This window comes from Sceloporus occidentalis, unplaced genomic scaffold (assembly GCF_023333645.1).
Source record: "Sceloporus occidentalis isolate IW3139 unplaced genomic scaffold, rSceOcc1.0.p SCAF_5, whole genome shotgun sequence".
Taxonomy (NCBI): Eukaryota; Metazoa; Chordata; class Lepidosauria; order Squamata; family Phrynosomatidae; genus Sceloporus; species Sceloporus occidentalis.
Window position 1 is genome coordinate 46911141 of NW_028316985.1, and position 18963 is coordinate 46930103.

The 18963-nt window shown below is 39.6% G+C and overlaps 1 protein-coding gene across 1 annotated transcript in view; it reads left to right on the forward strand.

The window, feature by feature from the left end:
- Positions 1–18963, forward strand: part of ZC3H11D (zinc finger CCCH-type containing 11D) — a 34585-nt gene that overhangs the window by 9283 nt on the left and 6339 nt on the right. The window contains exons 4-10 of the mRNA XM_089526796.1: positions 831–989; positions 1239–1316; positions 1417–1530; positions 3715–3825; positions 6239–6346; positions 17767–17874; positions 18598–18801. Of these exons, the coding sequence (XP_089382922.1) occupies positions 831–989; positions 1239–1316; positions 1417–1530; positions 3715–3825; positions 6239–6346; positions 17767–17874; positions 18598–18801 (882 nt within the window). The remainder of the gene's footprint in view (positions 1–830; positions 990–1238; positions 1317–1416; positions 1531–3714; positions 3826–6238; positions 6347–17766; positions 17875–18597; positions 18802–18963) is intronic.

Here is an 18963-nt window from a genome sequence, read left to right on the forward strand (position 1 = left end):
ATGGAGAACATACATGTGGAAAATATTGTGTTAAAATTGGGAAGAAATCAATTTTGATATTGCAGAAAAGATCCAAATATGGATTACTGCCATATATATTTCCTGAAAAAATGTATGTGCATTTTTCTAGTTTTACTAGATTCCATACATATTTTTTCATTTTAAATAAATAAATAAAATGTCTGAACTAACTCTAATTGGAGAGAATGTGGCTAAAAACTATATGACCGTAGTTATGGCAGAAGGTTTAGCATCATTGAGGTAATAATGTGGTATGTAACTGAGAATACAGATTTTATCTAATTGGTTTTAAAAAACATTGTATAAGACCCAGTAGCTGAAGCTGTCTAATCATAAGCTCTTTTTTCACAAAAAAGAACCATATAGTATTTTAAAAAATAAATAAATAATATAAAAACCTTTAGAAATTAAATTGAATCCCATTTTGAGAGAAAGATGGATATTAATTAATTAAAGAACAGGATAAAAGTAAGATAAAAATCAAGAACAGTACAAGATCTAATATTCCAAGACCATATTTAGAACTTGGAGAATAAAGTACCTTAACTTGGTGGCCAAAAGACCACTTTGACCTCAAGAGGTGAACCTGATTCTATAAAGAGTTCTATAAAACTCTTATGCTCAATCAACAGTTGTATTTAATGGGCTGGTAGTTCTAATAGTAATACATACCAATTTGTGTGTGTGTGTGTGTGACTGTTTTACAAAACAGCGTCAGTTTTTTGGGAAGTGATTTAATGTAATTGTATTTGATGATTTTGATATTTTACTCAACAGTTTTATACTGAACTTAAAGTTCCTTCCTGTAGATTCTACACTGCAAAAGGAAGTTGAGGAAGGAATTTTACCTCTTGACCAAAATCAAGATTCCACCAAAGGTCAAGAAAATACATTAAGACCTATTCATCCACCATTGATTATTACCATCAATCTTGAGGAGGATGAAGAAGAAGAACAGGAAGAGCAAAGTAAATATTTTGTCAGACTGTGTGTTTCCCTTTCGAATGTTTTTAGTAAACCAAATCATCCTAGAAAAAAATTGCCTTAAAAACAAGGATCTCTCTTATCATTAAATGATCACAGTGATGACAGCTAGCCTTTCTGTGACCACATATGACTTATACTATAAATGCATTCCAGTTCATTTATGCTTTGTATGGTTTAGGAAGAAATCGGGCAAGATCTTCTTTCTTTTTTTAAAAAAACCTTTCTTACAGATGCATCTTATTTATTATCAAAGACACCAGAAGACATAGAAGAAGAAAAGGCAATAAAAGAGATGTGTTATAAATCAGGTAGGAACCTTATTACAGACTCTCTAGCCCTGGTTGTTTTTTTTAAAGTCGATATCACTAAGGTAATTTTTGTTCTTTTCCTTGTTGGGGTGTACTTCAGGAGAATATTACAGAATTCAAACTTCTCAGGAAATTCACTTAACAAAAAACAAAACTTCAGCGCTGGAGAATGAACTTTTGAAACCCATGGAAACTGGGAGAGATTTACAAGAAGGCAAGGACATGAGAAACAGAACGTCTAACAGAGGATGGCTTGAATGTCTGTTTTAAATAAATGATACATAGATTTTTTTTATAATTATAATTATAATTACTATTTATAACAGTGTATAGATAGATAGATAGATAGATAGATAGATAGATAGATAGATAGATAGATGATAGATAGAGATATGAGATAAATATTTTAAAAGATACATGTGTGTGTTTATAGCAATGTTAATAATTATATATATTTAAATATTATATACAAACACGCACATATAGATATATACTTAGAAAATCATGGTTATGACATTTCTCAATGTACATGCAAGATGAGGTATCAGATAATAGGATACCTGCCTGAATCCCAGAGAATCATGTTTGAGACTTGGAGAGCCATGCCAATCATAGTAAATCACATAATCTGACCTGGTATAAGTACCTTTCTTTGTTCCTAGGTATGCAAAAGTGACAATGGCGCTTTACAGAGCACCCAAAAAGGGTGCTCTGCCGGCACCCGTGTTTGCTGTGCCAGGGAACTGCAACGGACAAACCGCGCAATTCCCTGGCACAGCAAAAAGAACCAGCAAAAAGCAGTGCACTTGCGGTGTCATAACCGTGACATGCAGACGCTAAGCGTCCGCAATGTCAAAACAGCGGCACCCATGCAGAATGGATGCTGCCATTTTGTACGTACTAGGTACGTACTAGGGTTAGGGCGTCTGGAAAGGACGCCCTTTCCTAACCCTAGTATGTACCTAGTACGTACTTTTTGCGCATCTGTAACATGCCACAATTATGTTTTTTGTGAACTTAAATGCTACAAACAATTATCTATGAGTCAGATCAGTTCAACAAACTTAGTCTTATTTTTGAGTAAATGTGTGTAAAACTGTGTTGTGTTTTAATCTGAGCTAGTTCATGATGTGTGTTTGCATGAACATATGTAACTGGGATGGGAAAAAGAGAAGCCACATCAGCCTATCTACCCTAAACAACTCCTTTGACTGGTCTCTCAAATAGTGAAGGAACTCTCAGGGCACTTACTTTGGGAACTCCTGCTATTGCTGGGAAGATAGGAGTAGCAAGTGGTCAAACTGGAAACATATGAGCTGACAACAATGAGTTATACATGTGAAGATAATGGCAGTGCACATCTGAGACAATTATACCTGCTAGCTATAAAGTAAAGAATGCTTACTTAAAAAAAATATTTGGAGGAAAAGATTGGCTTGCAGTCTCAAATAGGAGCAGTGGTGCTAGAAAACTGATATTCCCATTGCAGACACCTCACTTTCAAACCATTTGTTCCTCTGATTCTTTCATTATAAAGTTCTATCATCATGACATCAGGACTTAAGATGCTGAAATTATGGGGAGAAAATAAAAATAACACCTGACCACTATCACACTTAGCCAAATCATATCCCACAGCCTTTGAAAAAAACATAAATATTTCCATTTCTGTTAGGGGTATAGCAAAAGCTAAGAGGAGTGAGCCTCCTTGATTCTCACCCCCATCATGATTTATGACATTGTCATTATTTTAGCTCAAGGACCAAAATTTGCTTTGTGTGCTTTGCTCTCTTATTCCATTCAGGCATTGTTATTGCTTATGTAAGGTATTAAATAACTAGCAGAACAATCCTAACTGAAAGATGCACTTGCTGTAAGAGTTTGGGAAGAAACAGAAGCATCTTGTGCCAGCTAAGCTACTTTTCTGCTGCCTGAACTGGTGTTTTGCCTGCATAATCACCTTCTGCTGGATGATCTTTGATGGAGTAACTGCTCTGAGATCAACCAGAAGAACAACCAACAAAAGAGTGGGTTGGATAGTGGGAGGAGTTGAGTTATACCAGAGTGAAATCTCCCATGGCCTATAAACACACACATAAGGCCAGTACAAAATTTGGGTAGTAATCAGTAATTTCCAACATCTCTAGTCTAAGACGAGTTTGAATTTAATACAAGTTCAGCTGGCCCTTCAACGAAGGTGATCCTTAGCCATATTGGTGAATTAGGATTGTTTTTAAACCAGTAGTGTGATATCTATAGTGCAGGCTGGTTGAGTGCTAAAGTTAACATAATAATAGTTTGCTTAATTAATAATATGGTAATACATGTGCCATAGAAATCTCTCTGTTTATCAGGTAAAGTTTAATAAATTCACTGATTCTGTTGTTTGCTCTTCTAGGTGATGGTGTTGCAGTTCCATCAAAGTTTAATATTACTGAGCGGCAATCAGAGAGAACAACATCATTAGACAGTAAGTCTAGACCTGATCTAAACGCCTTTGAAAACGGAGGTAATTATTTACAAGATATATTCAGTATTTTAATTCTTATAAATAGTAAAAAGGAATTGGAAGCTTGTACAGAACTATATTCTGTATTTAAATACACACACACACACACACACAATAAATGGCTGCCCACCCATCATTTTCAAATAAGCAAATGTACATACAGTGGACCCTCCATAATGGTGGGCTAGTGATCCATGGATTTGACCATCTGCGGATCACCATGCCCTATATTATTCAGTATTAGTGTGTGCAGGTCACCACCATTGAATAATATGGGGCCTGAGCATCCATGTATTTTGCATCCGCAGGGAGTCCTGGAACTGAACCCTCATGGATGAGAAGGGTCCACTGTATATTAGCTTTATTTCATATCACATTTTCTCTCATGTATGGAAGTCCTGGCCAGTTTTGTTTGTTTGTTTTCTTTTTTGGCTTCTTATATTTCAAGCATTGCCTATCTGCCTTTACTTCAATAGCTTGCTTTAAAAAAAATGAAATTAAGAATTAGGATGTTTCATGATGCCAAAATGTTGTTCCAGTATCCAATTCCATCCTTGAACAACAGAAGATGCTCAACACATGCAATCATACATTTAAGACCGAACACATGATCCTTAAAAATTGAGCCAGTCCAACCTAGGAATTGGCACTGAAACAATTTTGCATTGATAGATCATATGGATAATACTGGCATTTGTTGCAGAAAATGGTATCTGCAGCAGCAAGGAAGACTAGTGGGAAAACCAAACATCACAGGATTTTCTTAATGATTTGTTATAGTGTAATAAATTATTTAAAGGATCTGTTAGAGAACTCTTTCAACAGAAAATGGAAATCTGTATCTCTGTCATCAAGGAGGATAGAGATTGATCAAAGGCTTTCATTCACAATGTGTAAGACACTTATTTATTTTAAATTTATTAATAAAAATTGAAACTAACCCCTCCCCCCCTTTTCCCCCTTCTTTTTCTGGGCAAGAAAAAGAGCTTGTTCACATATTTTTCTATTAGAACACATCAGTTCAATAATATATCAGACTGTCAAACCATGGGCCGAAATAGATGGCCTTGAAGGGGTGGCTTCACACTGCCCCTTTGATCGCCAGATCAGGGACTGCAGTAACCACATGCTGCAGCCCTGATCCAGCTTCTTGCCAGCCCAAAAAGAAGCAGCAGAAAGCTGATCCTTTTTTGAGTCAGCAAAAAACTGGATTTTTTGCCTCTGCCACTGCTGCCACTACCACTACTGCTGGAGCACCGCAAAGCTGCCCACCATGTGGTCAGGCAAGCAGCTTCACGGGCGGCAACCAACAAGCCCTCCTGGGGCTTGTCCTGGGTGATGTTTTCAATGGTGTCCAAAGGGCTGGAGAATAATTCTCTGTGTCCCATCCAAGAGGAGACATAATATTTGTGTAAGGCATACGTCCATAAAACTGTGTCATTCACAGGATGCCACCCTGTGCCTCCATGCCTGCAAGAAAGAGCAGAATCAAAGTTATGCATATTATCATTTCAACCTTGATGGGGGGTTCTTTTAAAAAAACTTTGAATAACTTCAGCTGGTAGAATTCAAAGATATAGCCATGTTAGTCTATAAAATCAGTATGTAAAGAGCTCTTGTCGCACCTTTTGAGAGTAACTGAAAGAAAGAAGTTGGCAGCATGAACTTTCTTAGGACTTCATCACATGGGGGGAAAAGCAGGGGTTTAAATGGACATTAGCCAATGAATATTGTGCAATCCCGGTGAAGATTTTCACATGCATCATGATTAAAGAGGATTTATCCTGGCAATAAACAGGTAATAATCAGCAACAAACAATTCATGGGGAAATCCCATGAATGATTTGTTGTGATCACACGATTTTCATGGGCTAATGTCTGTTTAAACCCTCATGTGATTTTCCTCATGTGATATCAGTCGGTCAACCTTTATTAGGCATACAACAACAGCATACATTTACAATAAAACTTCAGGATTGTTATTAAAATTTAAGCCATAATCTTGTTGCCTCCACCAGAAAATTGGCCATTAGCGGATCCGATCTTCCAATAAGTATACCACTGATAACCCATCCAAACAGATATTCATTTCCAATAACCTTCTTAACAATTTTCCCCTTGGATTTATATACAATGGACAAAGCAATACAATATGATGGAGAACATCTGGAGCTTGACCACAGTGACATGATGTGATCCTTAGACTTCAGTCTACTTCCTCAGATGCTTCAGCTATATGTTTTCCTCATTTGATTGCTCATTCCCTTTTCCATTTATTAATACATATGTTTAAAAGTACATATTTTGATATAGTTCTTTGGAAGACTTCTACTGATTTCTTTCTTTTGTGATTTTATACATTTATTTATTTTGTTCTCTTGGTTAACTCTGTAATGCTTCCCCTCCCCTACAGGAGGTGATTGTTATTCGCCACAAAGAAGTATATTTATTGGAGCAATACAAAGCAAAATGTTCAGTGGAGAAAAAGCATTTAATGTGCTGAAGTGTTCAGACATTAAAGGTACTTGGAGATTATGTCTCATCTGGGAAAATTTCCTTTTAAAAACACTTTTTTTTCCTTTCCCTTTTCAATTTCATAATACATTTTGGCAAGACATGTATTTGATTTATCTAATATGTGTCAGAGGCTTCAACTGCACTGATAGTTAATTTTATTCCCTGGGGCTGCATCCACACTGCAGAAATAATCCAGTTTGAAACCACTTTAACCACCATGGCACATTGCGATGGAATTCTGGGAATCGTTGGTTTCAAAGCTCTGGTGCCTCAACAAACAAAAATTCCCAAAATTGTACTAAGCCATGGCAGTTAAAGTGGGGTCATACTGGATTATATTTGCAGAGCAGATGCAGCCAAGATGTCTGACTGAGCAATCCACATTTATGGGTGTATCCCTTGTGCCAGCATCTTGAGATAGGAGTCTAAAGTTCTAATTCAGTTGCAGCCATTGACTTCACTCTCCCTCAAACTAGTTTCTGATATCTCTCTCTACTAAAGTCCTATTAAAATTAATAAACAATATAAAATTTAGTTAGCCTAGAACAGCATCTTTTAATGGGGATGCCTTAAAACAGGGGTAGGCAACCTGCGGCCCGCGGGCCGGATGCGGCCCGGCGAGGCCTTGGGACCGGCCCCAGCCCGGTCCTGCCGCTGATTGCCGCCGGGGCCTTTGGCCTCTCATGCGCAGGGGCAAGGGGGGTAACTGTCTATAGATGCCTCAGAAACATGTATTAACATTTTTTAAAAAATCAGCAAAATTTTTTGCGTGTCCTCCACTTTTTTTAAAAAAGTGTCCACCATTTGAAAATGTTGTCCTACATTTGTCCCGGTTTATTTATTTATTTAATTTTTTAAAAAAATTATTTAATTATTTATTTTTTGGCTTTGGCCCCCCCAGTTGTCTGAGGGACAGCAACCTGGCCCCCGGCTCAAAACGGTTGCCTACCCCGCCTTAAAAGAAGGAAAGCTGCTGAACTGGAAACAGAAAATGGAGATTCATTTTTGCCCTTAGGGGGAAAAAAAGAGTAAACCAATGAGGAGCAACTTTCCCCTCCCAACTGTTCTATTAACTGCATCACATCAAGTTTTAGAATGAGGGAAAGAGAAAAATTTAATGGATCAGCTGACTACTGCCCAAAGTCTGGAGTCAATATTGAAAATATTTTCATTTCATCAAGCAATAGTAATTTGGAGCGGCTGGCAAGACAGAACAGTAAGAAAAACAGAGATGGGAAGGAAAGTGGAGATGACAGAGCAGTAAGACTTAAGGAAAGAGGGGTAGAAGAATCTAATAAAAGCAGAAAAGTTAAAAGCAAAGGTTTAGCAAAATATAGAGGCTTACTGGTGCAGTTTGGGTCAGAAAAACAAGTTAGTAAGCAAAGTCATCAGTAGCTTCTTCAAACCAACATGTTGAAAAGGTGGATTCTGTTCAGGATAAAGGAAATCTAAATGGTCAGCTATTTCTAAGGCTAGAGGGCACAGATAATGATAATGTGATGATATACCACTTCTCAGGAGAAGATAATTCAAGGAATGCACCATCACCTCAAGTAAACAGAGGAGAGGTTTAGTCTGTAGCAACGATACACCACCAAGAGGAGCAGAGGATTTTTTTTTCATATTTACAAACAATAATATCAGTGGAACCTCATACATCTCCAACATATACCCAGAGTGATCTGCTGTCATAACAGCAGCACTTCATAAATCATCATTATGAACTATAAAATAAAATACCTATGAGGGGAAAAAATAACAGAGAAGTCACTGTTCAGCAGCCCCAGTCTGACATATATGAGATGAAAGATAGAAGTAAGGAAATGGTAGATAGACAAATTGGTGAGAGACTCAAAGATTATAATGAATGTAAACAAAAAAATTCTGTAGGGCTTTTAAATACACATAGCATGTTAAATAAAGCTAATATAAATCAGTATATGGATAATAATTTAAGCACAAATCTATTTTCTAATTTTAATTCAGTAAATTTAAACATTAGTTCAGCAAACAGCAAACTGAGTTAAGATATCCTTTACATGGACTTTCTGGTGAGACTAATGGCAGAGCTCCATGACAGCAACAAAACTTTGGCAGAGTTCAGAGACTCTTTGGCGGGATACAGACGGGCAGGGGAAGACGTCTTGGAGGTGTATTCTGCTGAATACGGAGCCTCCAGACTGCCCACCCTGGGGGTGTGGCTCAGGAGATGGGGCTTCCACATGGGGGGCAGTGAAGACGCCTCACCTGGGGCCGTTTCGGACCCGCAGTTTCCAAACCGCCGCCTCAGAGGACGCTGCAAAGAGAGAGGCAGCTTCCTCACGGGCGGCCAAAAACGGGGCTTTTTTTTTTTTGCCGGCTGGCAGATGCGCAGCTGCGCAGCTGCGGCGCTCAGCAGCAGCGGCAGAAAGCTTATGTGCACATTTAAAGCGCCCAAGCCCCTTTAAAACTTTTTCCCTCGCCCTGCCCAAGAACAATAGTGGTCTCCTGCCAGCTGGTGATCAGCTGGTGTTGGCATCCTTGTCCGCTTGCATGTTGCCAATGTCACCAGCATCATGGATGCCTCCTCTCCTTTGGTCCCCACGCTCTTGCTGAATCTGCAATGCACAGCCACAGCTGTCGCCGCTGCCACCGCTGTCCCCCTGCCATCCCCCATCACCTCCCTTGTACATATGTAAATATTTAAAGTTTTAGGGGTTTTTTATTGTTAGGTGAAAATGGTACAGGAATGTGTGTAGGGGTTCACTTTAAATTCCAAACTTTCCCCGATTCTAGCAGCGCATGCGTACATGTTGCTCTAGGGTTAGGGTTAGGGTTAGGGTTAGGGTTAGGGTTAGGGTTAGGGTTAGGGTTACGAGTCTTAAAATGCGCTGCAGCTGTGCTGCAGCTTCCACACCTGCATGGCAGCTGACGCTGCAATTAAAGCCTGACTGCAAAGTGCGCATGTTCCAGGACCCCGACTCATTATGTGACGCAGCAGACACGGAGCTTTTAAATGGGCAACTTAAATTAGCAGTGTAACAATTCTGGCGTACCGGTGCAGCAGCTTACAGACGGAGCTGCGCAGCTGCGCATCATACAGAAAAGAAGCGGGGAAAAGCAGCACCTTTTTAATGCCGCTTCTTCCCGCTTGGGGCGTGCGGGCGGCGTGTTCATGGCGGCATTCAGGTAAGGGCTTTCTGAAGGCTCTACCTTCATGACGTCATGAACACACCCCTTTTTGCCCGTCTGTATCCCGCCTTTGGCAACAAAAACAGCTGGATAGGTGGTGAATTCCAGCTGGCTAAACTCTCTGTATAAGGACAGAGCGTGAGATTGTCTACTTGAGCTCTGGAATGCCCTACTCATGAGGACATAATGTAAATCGTGTTGGTTTGAAGTGAACAGCAGTGGAGAAGCCCTGGGATAAACAACAGGATCAAGCTGCTGAATGTAAGCCATTAAATGGACACTGGACTGAAAACAGATAAATAGCAATTTAGAAATACATTTTCTTCCTTCCATTAGGGAAAAATATTTAATAGACAGAGGGATTTTAGAAATTATAAACTGCAGTGGAACAATGTGAAGTTGAAGGCTTTCATGACCGGCATCCATAGGGTTTTTTGTGGGGTTTTTGGGCTATGTGGCTATGTTCTAGAAGAGTTTGTTCCTGTGATTTCTCCAGCATCTGTGGCTGGCATCTTCATCTTCCTCTGAAGATGCCAGCCACAGATACTGGCGAAACATCAGGAACAAACGCTTCTAGAACATGGCCACATAGCCTGAAAAACCCACAAAAAACTATGCAATGGAGCAGATCATATTCCAGTTTAGGCAGCAAAACAGCCAGCATGTTAGGAGAAGAGCCACTCACTCAGCAAGGTGTGGTCACCAACAGTTCTGACTTGCTCAGGATTCCTGAGGTGGAAGGTTTGTGAACTTTGGACATCAATGGAACATGAAAACAACAACAGTATAATACATTTTACAGACTGTACAAAAAGGCCACAAAATCTGGTTTTCCAAGAGTCCAAAGGGCATATACCTTACCTCTCTGGTATTGAAAACCTAGGAAAAGAGGGAAATTGTTTGCAGGGAAATTCAACATCATCTGCAAATCTCAGCCATAGTGAAGGTGGCATTGAATCAAATATTCAAAGGAATATTTTCAATTTTCTTTATGGTACTGGAGCCCAATGGTAAATTTTGGTCAATTATGGACTTAAATACCTGAAAGGATTTATAAATGCCAACACTTAAAGATGGAGACTTTGTAAACTATCATGAAAAATCTGCATATAAACAATTATATGGTCTCTATCATTCTCTGAGAGGCATACCTTCACATTTCAATGACTGAGAATTTCAGAAAATACTAGCTTTCATTTTCACAGAGAGTACTATAAGTTCAAGGTTCTGCACTTTGGCATGGCTTCTGTGCCTAGGCTCTTCACAAAGGAGTTGATGGAGTTCATAGTGAATCTGAGGCAAAAAAGGGATTCAGTTATTCCCTTATTTAGGCTGTATAATACAGAAGGCCAAGGAGGATTTGGAACACACCTTGAGTTGTTTGCAGGATCATGGTTTCCTGATAAACATGAAAAAGAGTCACTTGGAGATGACCACAAACATTACTAATTTGGTGTCCAGATAGATGTGGGTTTTTTTCAGAGAAAATACAGCAAATTACAAGATAAGTCAGGAAGAAGGTTACAGATTATGAACTCTGTGGATATGATGCATTTAGCTAAAGCCCAGTGTTCCTAATCTCTATGATACAGCAAGTACCCTGGACAAGGTTTCACACACAAAAGAGGCTCACACCTCGTCAACTGGTATTTGGCAAAAGCTGAAAACAAGTTTATGATGGTGGGTACAAAACCACAACTTGGACAAGGGAATTCCTTTTTATCGTTTAAAGAAAAGTAATAATAACAACAAATGCCAGCCTTTCAGGATGGGGAGCTCATTAAAATGGTTTTTTTGTTCAGGGGAAATGATTACCAATGGAGGTGAAACAAAATATAAATTTGCTGGAATTGAGAGCAATCTGGCTAGCTATAGTGAGGTTCACAAATATAATAAAAGAATTATAATGTGCAAGTGAACACAGGCAACATGACAATCAAATTATATCTTTGTAATCAGGGAGGTTCTCACTCTTCTTTGCTAGTTAAGAAGGTGACCAAGCTATTAAGCCGGGCAGAGAAAAAAAGTACAATCAATTTTTGCTGTTTATTTGAAGGACACAGTGAATATTCAAGCAGATTATTTGAGCAACAACAAAACAGGGCAAGGGGTTCTTTAAATCAAGAAGAATTTGATGCATTAAACTGTACATTAAGGGCTTGTTCACATGTGGCAGGAATTCAAAACTAAAAAGATGTTTTCAATAGATGGTAGCACAGGTGCAGAGCAGTAAGATGCCTTATGGGTTCCTTAGCCAAAATAAATTCTATGTGCCTTTCTGCCTATACCAGTATTGCAGAGGGTACTGTCAAATGTGTTCATGGAAAGGGCACAGGTTGTTTTGATTGCACTTTACTTGATATATGGACTCTGGTTTCTACTCCTTGTTCAAATATCAATAAAACCAGTTTGGCAGTTACCAGAGAAGGAATATCTGTTATGTCTGAGTCCAATAATACATCTGGATCTAGAATGGTTGAGACTGACCACAAGGGTGTTGAACAGCAACATTTGAAGTATCAGGGGAATTCAATATGAATAGTAGAATCATTTTTTGCTTCAAGAAGGCAAGTAATATATGAGGTGATGGAACGGTAATTCAAGAAATGGTGCAATGAAAAGATAGTGGCGACAGAGCAGGTGCAAATACCAGATGTATTTTGCCACAGCAGAAACAGCCTGCGGCCCCAATCTGCCTTTTCCTTGGCCAAAAAAGATCTGCTTCTTTTTCAACTGGGAAAAAGGCAGCTTTTCCAGCCCCAGCACAGCCCAAAGCTGGTTCCCAGATGCTGCAGCAGTGTGCAACATGTCAAGCCACCCACATCTGGATATCTACCCGACTTCTGGGTGGCATGGGAGTGTGCGACGTATAAACACTGTGCTCCCATACTGCCCGGATGGTGGCTTTTAGAGCCAGTTTTTTCCGGCTTATAGTGGAATATGGGATTCAACCCCTGGTCTCCAGGATCCTGGTCCAGCACTCAAGCCACTATGCTATGCTGGCTCCCATAATTAATCTACACTTGTCCCCCCCCCCTCACAACTATGTCTAATAATTCCATGATAAAGGGACTGGCCAGGTTTGTCACAACAACCCCACAGAACACCACAGATACTACAGGGATCACTTTGGGGCACAGGTACCTGATCCAAGGAGAAATCTTGAGGGGGAAAGGGGTAAGGTGAAAAACAAGGAGACTAAGATCTGGAACCAACTTGGAGAGTAGATCTGTCACATATTTCTTAGACCCACCATGGTTGTCCATCCCTGGTTTATGGATGGTGGTGATAGGGATGAAATGCTAAGGCATCCTCTGCCCTCTGCTTTGGTATTGAGATAAAATTGGTAGCCTGTACAGGTCTGGCAAATGCGGGTTCAGGTCTACTCCCTGTGGTATTGCAGTTTCACATTTGATCTCCAGGTTTTTTTTTTGGGGGGGGGGGTCCCTTCCCTCCTCTGACTTGTTTGAGACTTTCCCGAATGGAGAGGATCAAAATATAAAAAGACCTTAATATATTAGAAAGCTGGGCCAAAGCTAACAAAATGAATTTCAGCACAGAGAAATGTAAGGTACTGCACTTAGGGTGGAAAAAAATTAAATGCATAGATATAGGTTGGGGGACACCTGGCTTAACAAGACCGTATGTGAAACAGATCTAGGAATCCTAGTAGATCATAACTTGAATATGAGTCAACAGTGTGCTGCGGAAGCTAAAAAGGCTAATGTGAAGCTAAAAAGGCCAATGCAATTCTAGACTGCATCAATAGAAGTATAGTGTCTAGATCAGTGGTCTCCAAACTGTGCCCCTTAAGAGATTTTGGACTACAGCTCCCAGAAGCCTCAGCCATGTTGACCAATAGTCTGGGATTCTGGGAACTGAAGTCTGAAAGCCCTTAAAGAGCACAGTTTGGGGACCACTGGTCTAGATCAAGGGAAGTAACAGTGCCACTCTATTCTGCTTTGGTCACGCCTCACCTGGAATACTGTGTCCAGTTATGGGCACCACAATTCAAAAAGGATTTTGACAAACTGGAGCATGTCCAGAGGAGGGTGACTAAAATGGTGAAGGTTCTAGAAACCATGTCTTATGAGGAGAGATTTAGGGAACTGGGTATGTTTAGCCTGGAGAAGAGAAGGTTAAGAGTTGATATGACAGGCCTGTTTAAATGTTTGAAGGGATGTCAGGTTGAGGATGGGGCAAGGTTGTTTTCTACTGCTCCAAAGAATAAGACCCAGAACAATGGATGCAAGCTACAGGAAAAGATATTCCACCTAGACATTAGGAAGAACCTCCTGACAGTAAGAGCTGTTTAACAGTGGAACACACTCCCCCGAAGAGTGATGGAGTCTCTTTCTTTGGAAGTCTTTGAGCAAAGGCTGGATGCCATGTGTCGGGGATGCTTTGATTGTCAGTTCCTGCATGGCAAGGGGTTGGACTGCATGGCCCTTAAGATCTCTTCCAACTCTATGATTCTATGATCTTCAAGATGGAGTGAATAAAGTTTTAAGACCTAATACACTGAAAAGGCAGGTGGCATATCTATCAACAATTTTGACACCTGGAGGACAAGGTTTTTTTTTGAGCCATCCTCCTGTCATTTTAAAAAAAATAGAGCTTAATTAGAGCTACAGTACACAGATTCCCATCATGGGATGTAAATCTGGTTCTGAATGCCCTGACAAAATATCTCTTTGACCCACTTAGAGAGAGTTCACTTAGACTGGTGTCCTTGAAAGTAGTTTTCCTGGTGGCAATCACATCTGTCAGAGTTATGTCAGAGCTAGATGCTCTGTCACTCAATCCTAATTTGTGTAGGTCCAAGGAAGACAAAGTAACAATGTTAGATCCAACATAGGCAGCAAAGTATGTGGAAATTAGAGGATATGAAGAACAATACATTTGCCAACCTTCTGTCCAGATCCATCATATCCAATGGAAAGGAAATGTCACTCTTACAATTTATGTTAAAAGGATGGAAAGGATTAGATGTTCAAAAGCCTTGTTTGTTTACTTTTATCCAAAGACTGTAGGAAACAAAGCAACAGGAAGTATATTGTCTGGATGCATTAAAGCCTCCATCTTCTTTTGTTATGACTGCCTGCAAATTCTGAGGCCTAAGAATGTATGGGTGCATTCAAATAGGTCTGTGGTAACATCTAGGGCATATGAAGTCATGAAATCATTGGAGGAAGTATGTAAAGAAACTGAGTGAAAGGAGTCTTCCATCTTTGTAAGACACTACAAAATTGATAAATACAAGTCTGATTAGGCAGCCTTCAGGCAACAGTATTACAGGAGGTGGCAATAAATTATTATTATTATTATTATTATTATTATTATTATTACATTTTTATAAAGTGCTGTAAATTTGCACATGGATAAAATCGATAAGAATAATAAAACCTGCCAGTGGCATACAATCTAAAAAAATAACAAATGCATATAACAGTAGATAGTAATACAAGCTAGAATAAAATAAGCAACCAACAGGTTAAAAACATCAAATAACAGACATCAGGTTGTCAAACAAAAACAGTCACACACTACCTGGAAATGCTTCCCTGAACAATATAGTCTTTAACTCAGTTTTAAAACTGGTTAGGGAAGTGATGAGCTGCACTTGTGGGGGCAGAAGGTTCCAGGAGTGAGGGGCAGTAAGTGTAGATTAAATAGTACCCACTCATTGCAATGAGCTTGGGTATGTCCCATAAGTGTGGATTGTTCATGTGTCATCCAGAGAATGAGAAGTTGGTGCTTACCATGAAGGCTCATTCTTGGATGACTGCATGAGCATTCCACCCCACTGGGAATGTTATTAATAGTTTAGAATACTATTTTTTTAAAAAAAGATTTGGCAGAGTAAATTGTTAGTGGCAACGCTTTGTAGCTGTGAAGTAGGGGAATTTATAATTAGCTCAATTACTTTGGGCTGAGCTACAAACAGCCCTTTGGAATCGTGTCTCAATATCTATACCAAGGGAGGAAAGATAAAGGATTGCTGAGACAGGACTCTTCCAATGAATTGTAATTTACTGAGGGGAAAAACACACAGCAATGTAAGCACACACACACACACACACAAGCTAAATTAAAAAGGGGTTCACTAATGGGATAGTTACCATCAGCAGGATTGCTTCTTAAAGATGTGGTCTCATGGCTGGGATGTAGGGTTCTGCTGTTCTGGAGCACTCAGAACTAACAGGTATTCAGAGAGAGACATGGGGTCCCCCTGTATTCCATACTAGCCTGCAGAAACAAAGGAAATTTGGGGTCTTTTATAGGCAAAAAGTGCTTGTCATACATCAAAGGCCTGAATCTGCATGGGAAAGATCACTAGATAGAAGTCCAGAGGTGGAAGTTTGGGATGTAAATGGGCAATCACCAGTTTGCGGTGCAAAACATCCTGGCTGTAAATCACCTAGCCTTTCCATCTTAGAAGTGCAAATTCTTTCCTTGCAGCTCCCAAATTATCTGATATGTTTATTTGAGCACCCTGGGTACATGATCTGCCACTTCTAGAATCATGGCTGCTCACAGTTCAGAGTCCATTCAAGGCCATGGAAGGGAACACATACACCACAAAATTAGAAGACTTTTAGTGGTTATTACAGCTTTGAATTAAAACTGGTATGAGGGAGAGTGGAGTTAACAGATTCAACTGAATTAGAACTTTGGAATCCTGCCTTGAGATGCTGGCATGAAGGATAAACCCTGCTCATGCAGTCATCCAAGATTGAGAATTCACAGTAAATGTTAACCTCTCATTCTCTTATCTCACTTAACATTAAGTTTGTTATTTACAACTATGGCACATTCCACTCTCTTTGGTGCCAAATTAAGCTTTTGAGTTCAGACGGATCAGTGTGTTAATTACCATGCTCTCATCTTCTACTGTCCTATGAACCATTTCAACTTCCCAAGAGACTAAAAAAAGATTGTGCTGAGTGACTCCTCAGATGAGCTCTATACTGCATAGCAGGCTCAGTTTCATAACATATTTAAAGACACATAGTAATCAACTGGATTGTTACGCCGTTTATCACAACAACTAATACCCCCAAGGTGTCTGTGTTAACCTAAGTAATCACATGATAATCCCTTGGGACCAGCTATTCAGGACTATGAATTCCTATAAACAGTGTCAGCAGTTGGGTTGGGGGACCCTTCTTTGAGTGGCCCCACTTCTTCATTGCTGCTGCTGCTGCTGCTGCTGCTCATTTGCCTGTGTGTCCTTCTGGAACCAGTCAGTACCCAGGGACAAGGTGTACAGAGTCTATTTTGATTCTTCCTTCTCCTTGATTCTATTGAGGCTAACACATGGAGACAGCAAGTAAACATATCTCCTGGATTCTGCTCTGAATCTAGTTGTCCACATTTCCACAGTGGCTAGGAGTGTGGATGCAGGATTAAAGCTAGTGCATCAGCTCTACCCATTCCTAAAAATGTTTAACCTGGCTACAATGATGCACACCTTAGTTACATTCCATTTGAACTCATGTAATGCACTCAATGGAGGGCTGTCTTCAAAAAGAGTTTGGAAATGTCAACTGATCCAAACTACCGTGGCCATGCTGTTGAACAAGGCCAGTTCCAGGGAGCACAGGATCCCCTTGTTATAACACTTTCACTCATTGCCAGTCTGTTTTTGGGCACAATTCAAAGCACTGACCATAACTTTAAACGCCTTGTGACTTGGGTAAAATATATTTAGAGACCCATATTCTCCTGAATGAACTGAGATCTTCTGGGGCAGTGGTGAGGCTTCTCTCAGATCTACCATCTTTGGGGTCATGTTTGATGGGGACATGTTCTTGATGGCTATTCCCAGACTGTGGAATTTCTGTTCAAAGGAGGCTGGGGAAAATATTCACCACTCAATTTGTTGTTGTTGTTCCACCAGTAAGTAAAGAGCTTTTTATTAAGAAGGGATTTTGGAAGTTGACACTGCTGAACCAGGGACTTTTAAATGGTTGGTGTTATACTTTTAAATAAATGTTTGAAAATGCTTTCAATGATGTTTTAGTAGTAAAATTTATTGAATTGTATTAAGAATGTTTGGTTTTCAAAGCCATACTTATGAACATAATTCTTGGACCATCATAATTCATAGCAAAGTAGACTTGGCCTTACCAGACATAGTGATCCTTACTGTGTGCATGTGAACCATTTCTGTGACTATGAAATGTATCAGCTTCCCTTCTCATTGATGTAGAACTAAACAACAAACGATAACACTTTTGTTCTTTTTAGCTATAAACCATACTGAAAATATAAAGAAACATCATTTTAAAGGCGTCAAGAAAAAGAAATGGATATCCGAGGAATCAAAAAACATGCCTATTCCTTTGACAACAAAAGGTATTTTGAGCAATTGTTTCGATAGATAATAAATTTACCTGGTCCACTTTCATTAATGGAGTCCAAATATTAAAAGGAAATAGTTTCTATTTCAAGTCAGGCTTCAAGGATCTGGGGACCATTTTTACCCCCAGGATCCTCTGGGATGGTTTTGGTCCTTACACTTTCAAAACTTCCATGCTCTTGAGCAGTAGTTCTCAATTTTTGGTTCTCCCAAAAGTCCCAGCCAGCTTGGTTAGTAGTCACAGGTTCTGACCTGCAAAAACATCTGGAAGACCAAAGTTTGAGAACCACATTGTGCAGGAGCATAATAAGGGGACACACATTGTTATAGGAACAAAAAATGTGCTTTAGAGGAGGATCACTGCTCTTAGAGAATTAGTGGGACTCATTTTTGAGCAAAAAATAGTGTAAATGTTCCAAGAGCAACCTGTGAGTGGAAAAACAGTCTTGGGTTCTTATGTAAGTCACAGGTTGCATGATTCTCATCTTTGCTTTATTTTTAACCTCATGTTCCATTAATTCTCCTACATAAAAACAGAGAAACAGATATTGTTGGACAGCAGACCCCATCAGATTCAGCAATTACTGCCAATGTACAGGGACAATAGGAGTTGCAATCCAACAACATCTGAAGGGCCACATGTTCCCGAGCCCTTTACTATAAAATCAGTAGCATTTAGTAACTTCTTATAAGTTTGGTTCTTGTATTATTTTTTGCAGCAATGCATACTTCAAACCCAAAAGGTAAAGGGAATTCCCAACAAAATGATCAAAGCAAGAATGCTGAGAATGCTTCTTCTGTTCCTCCTCAGAGAGCCAATGGGAGGAGCATATCCTTGAGTTCTGCAGTAGCTGGAAAGTCACCACATCTGAACTATGGTAAAGTTGGTGTTGCCAAAGAATCCAAGATGAATTTATCTACAGGTAAGAACCCAATTTAATAGGGTCACTTGCTGGTTGTTTTTTTAATCAGTTGTATTTTGTTACAGCAAACTGAATTAGAAGTAAATAGTACAATTGGATTGTCTCACTGAAAGTGTTTTCAGCTGATGTGCCCATTATAGAATGTCATTCTTCAGGACAGTG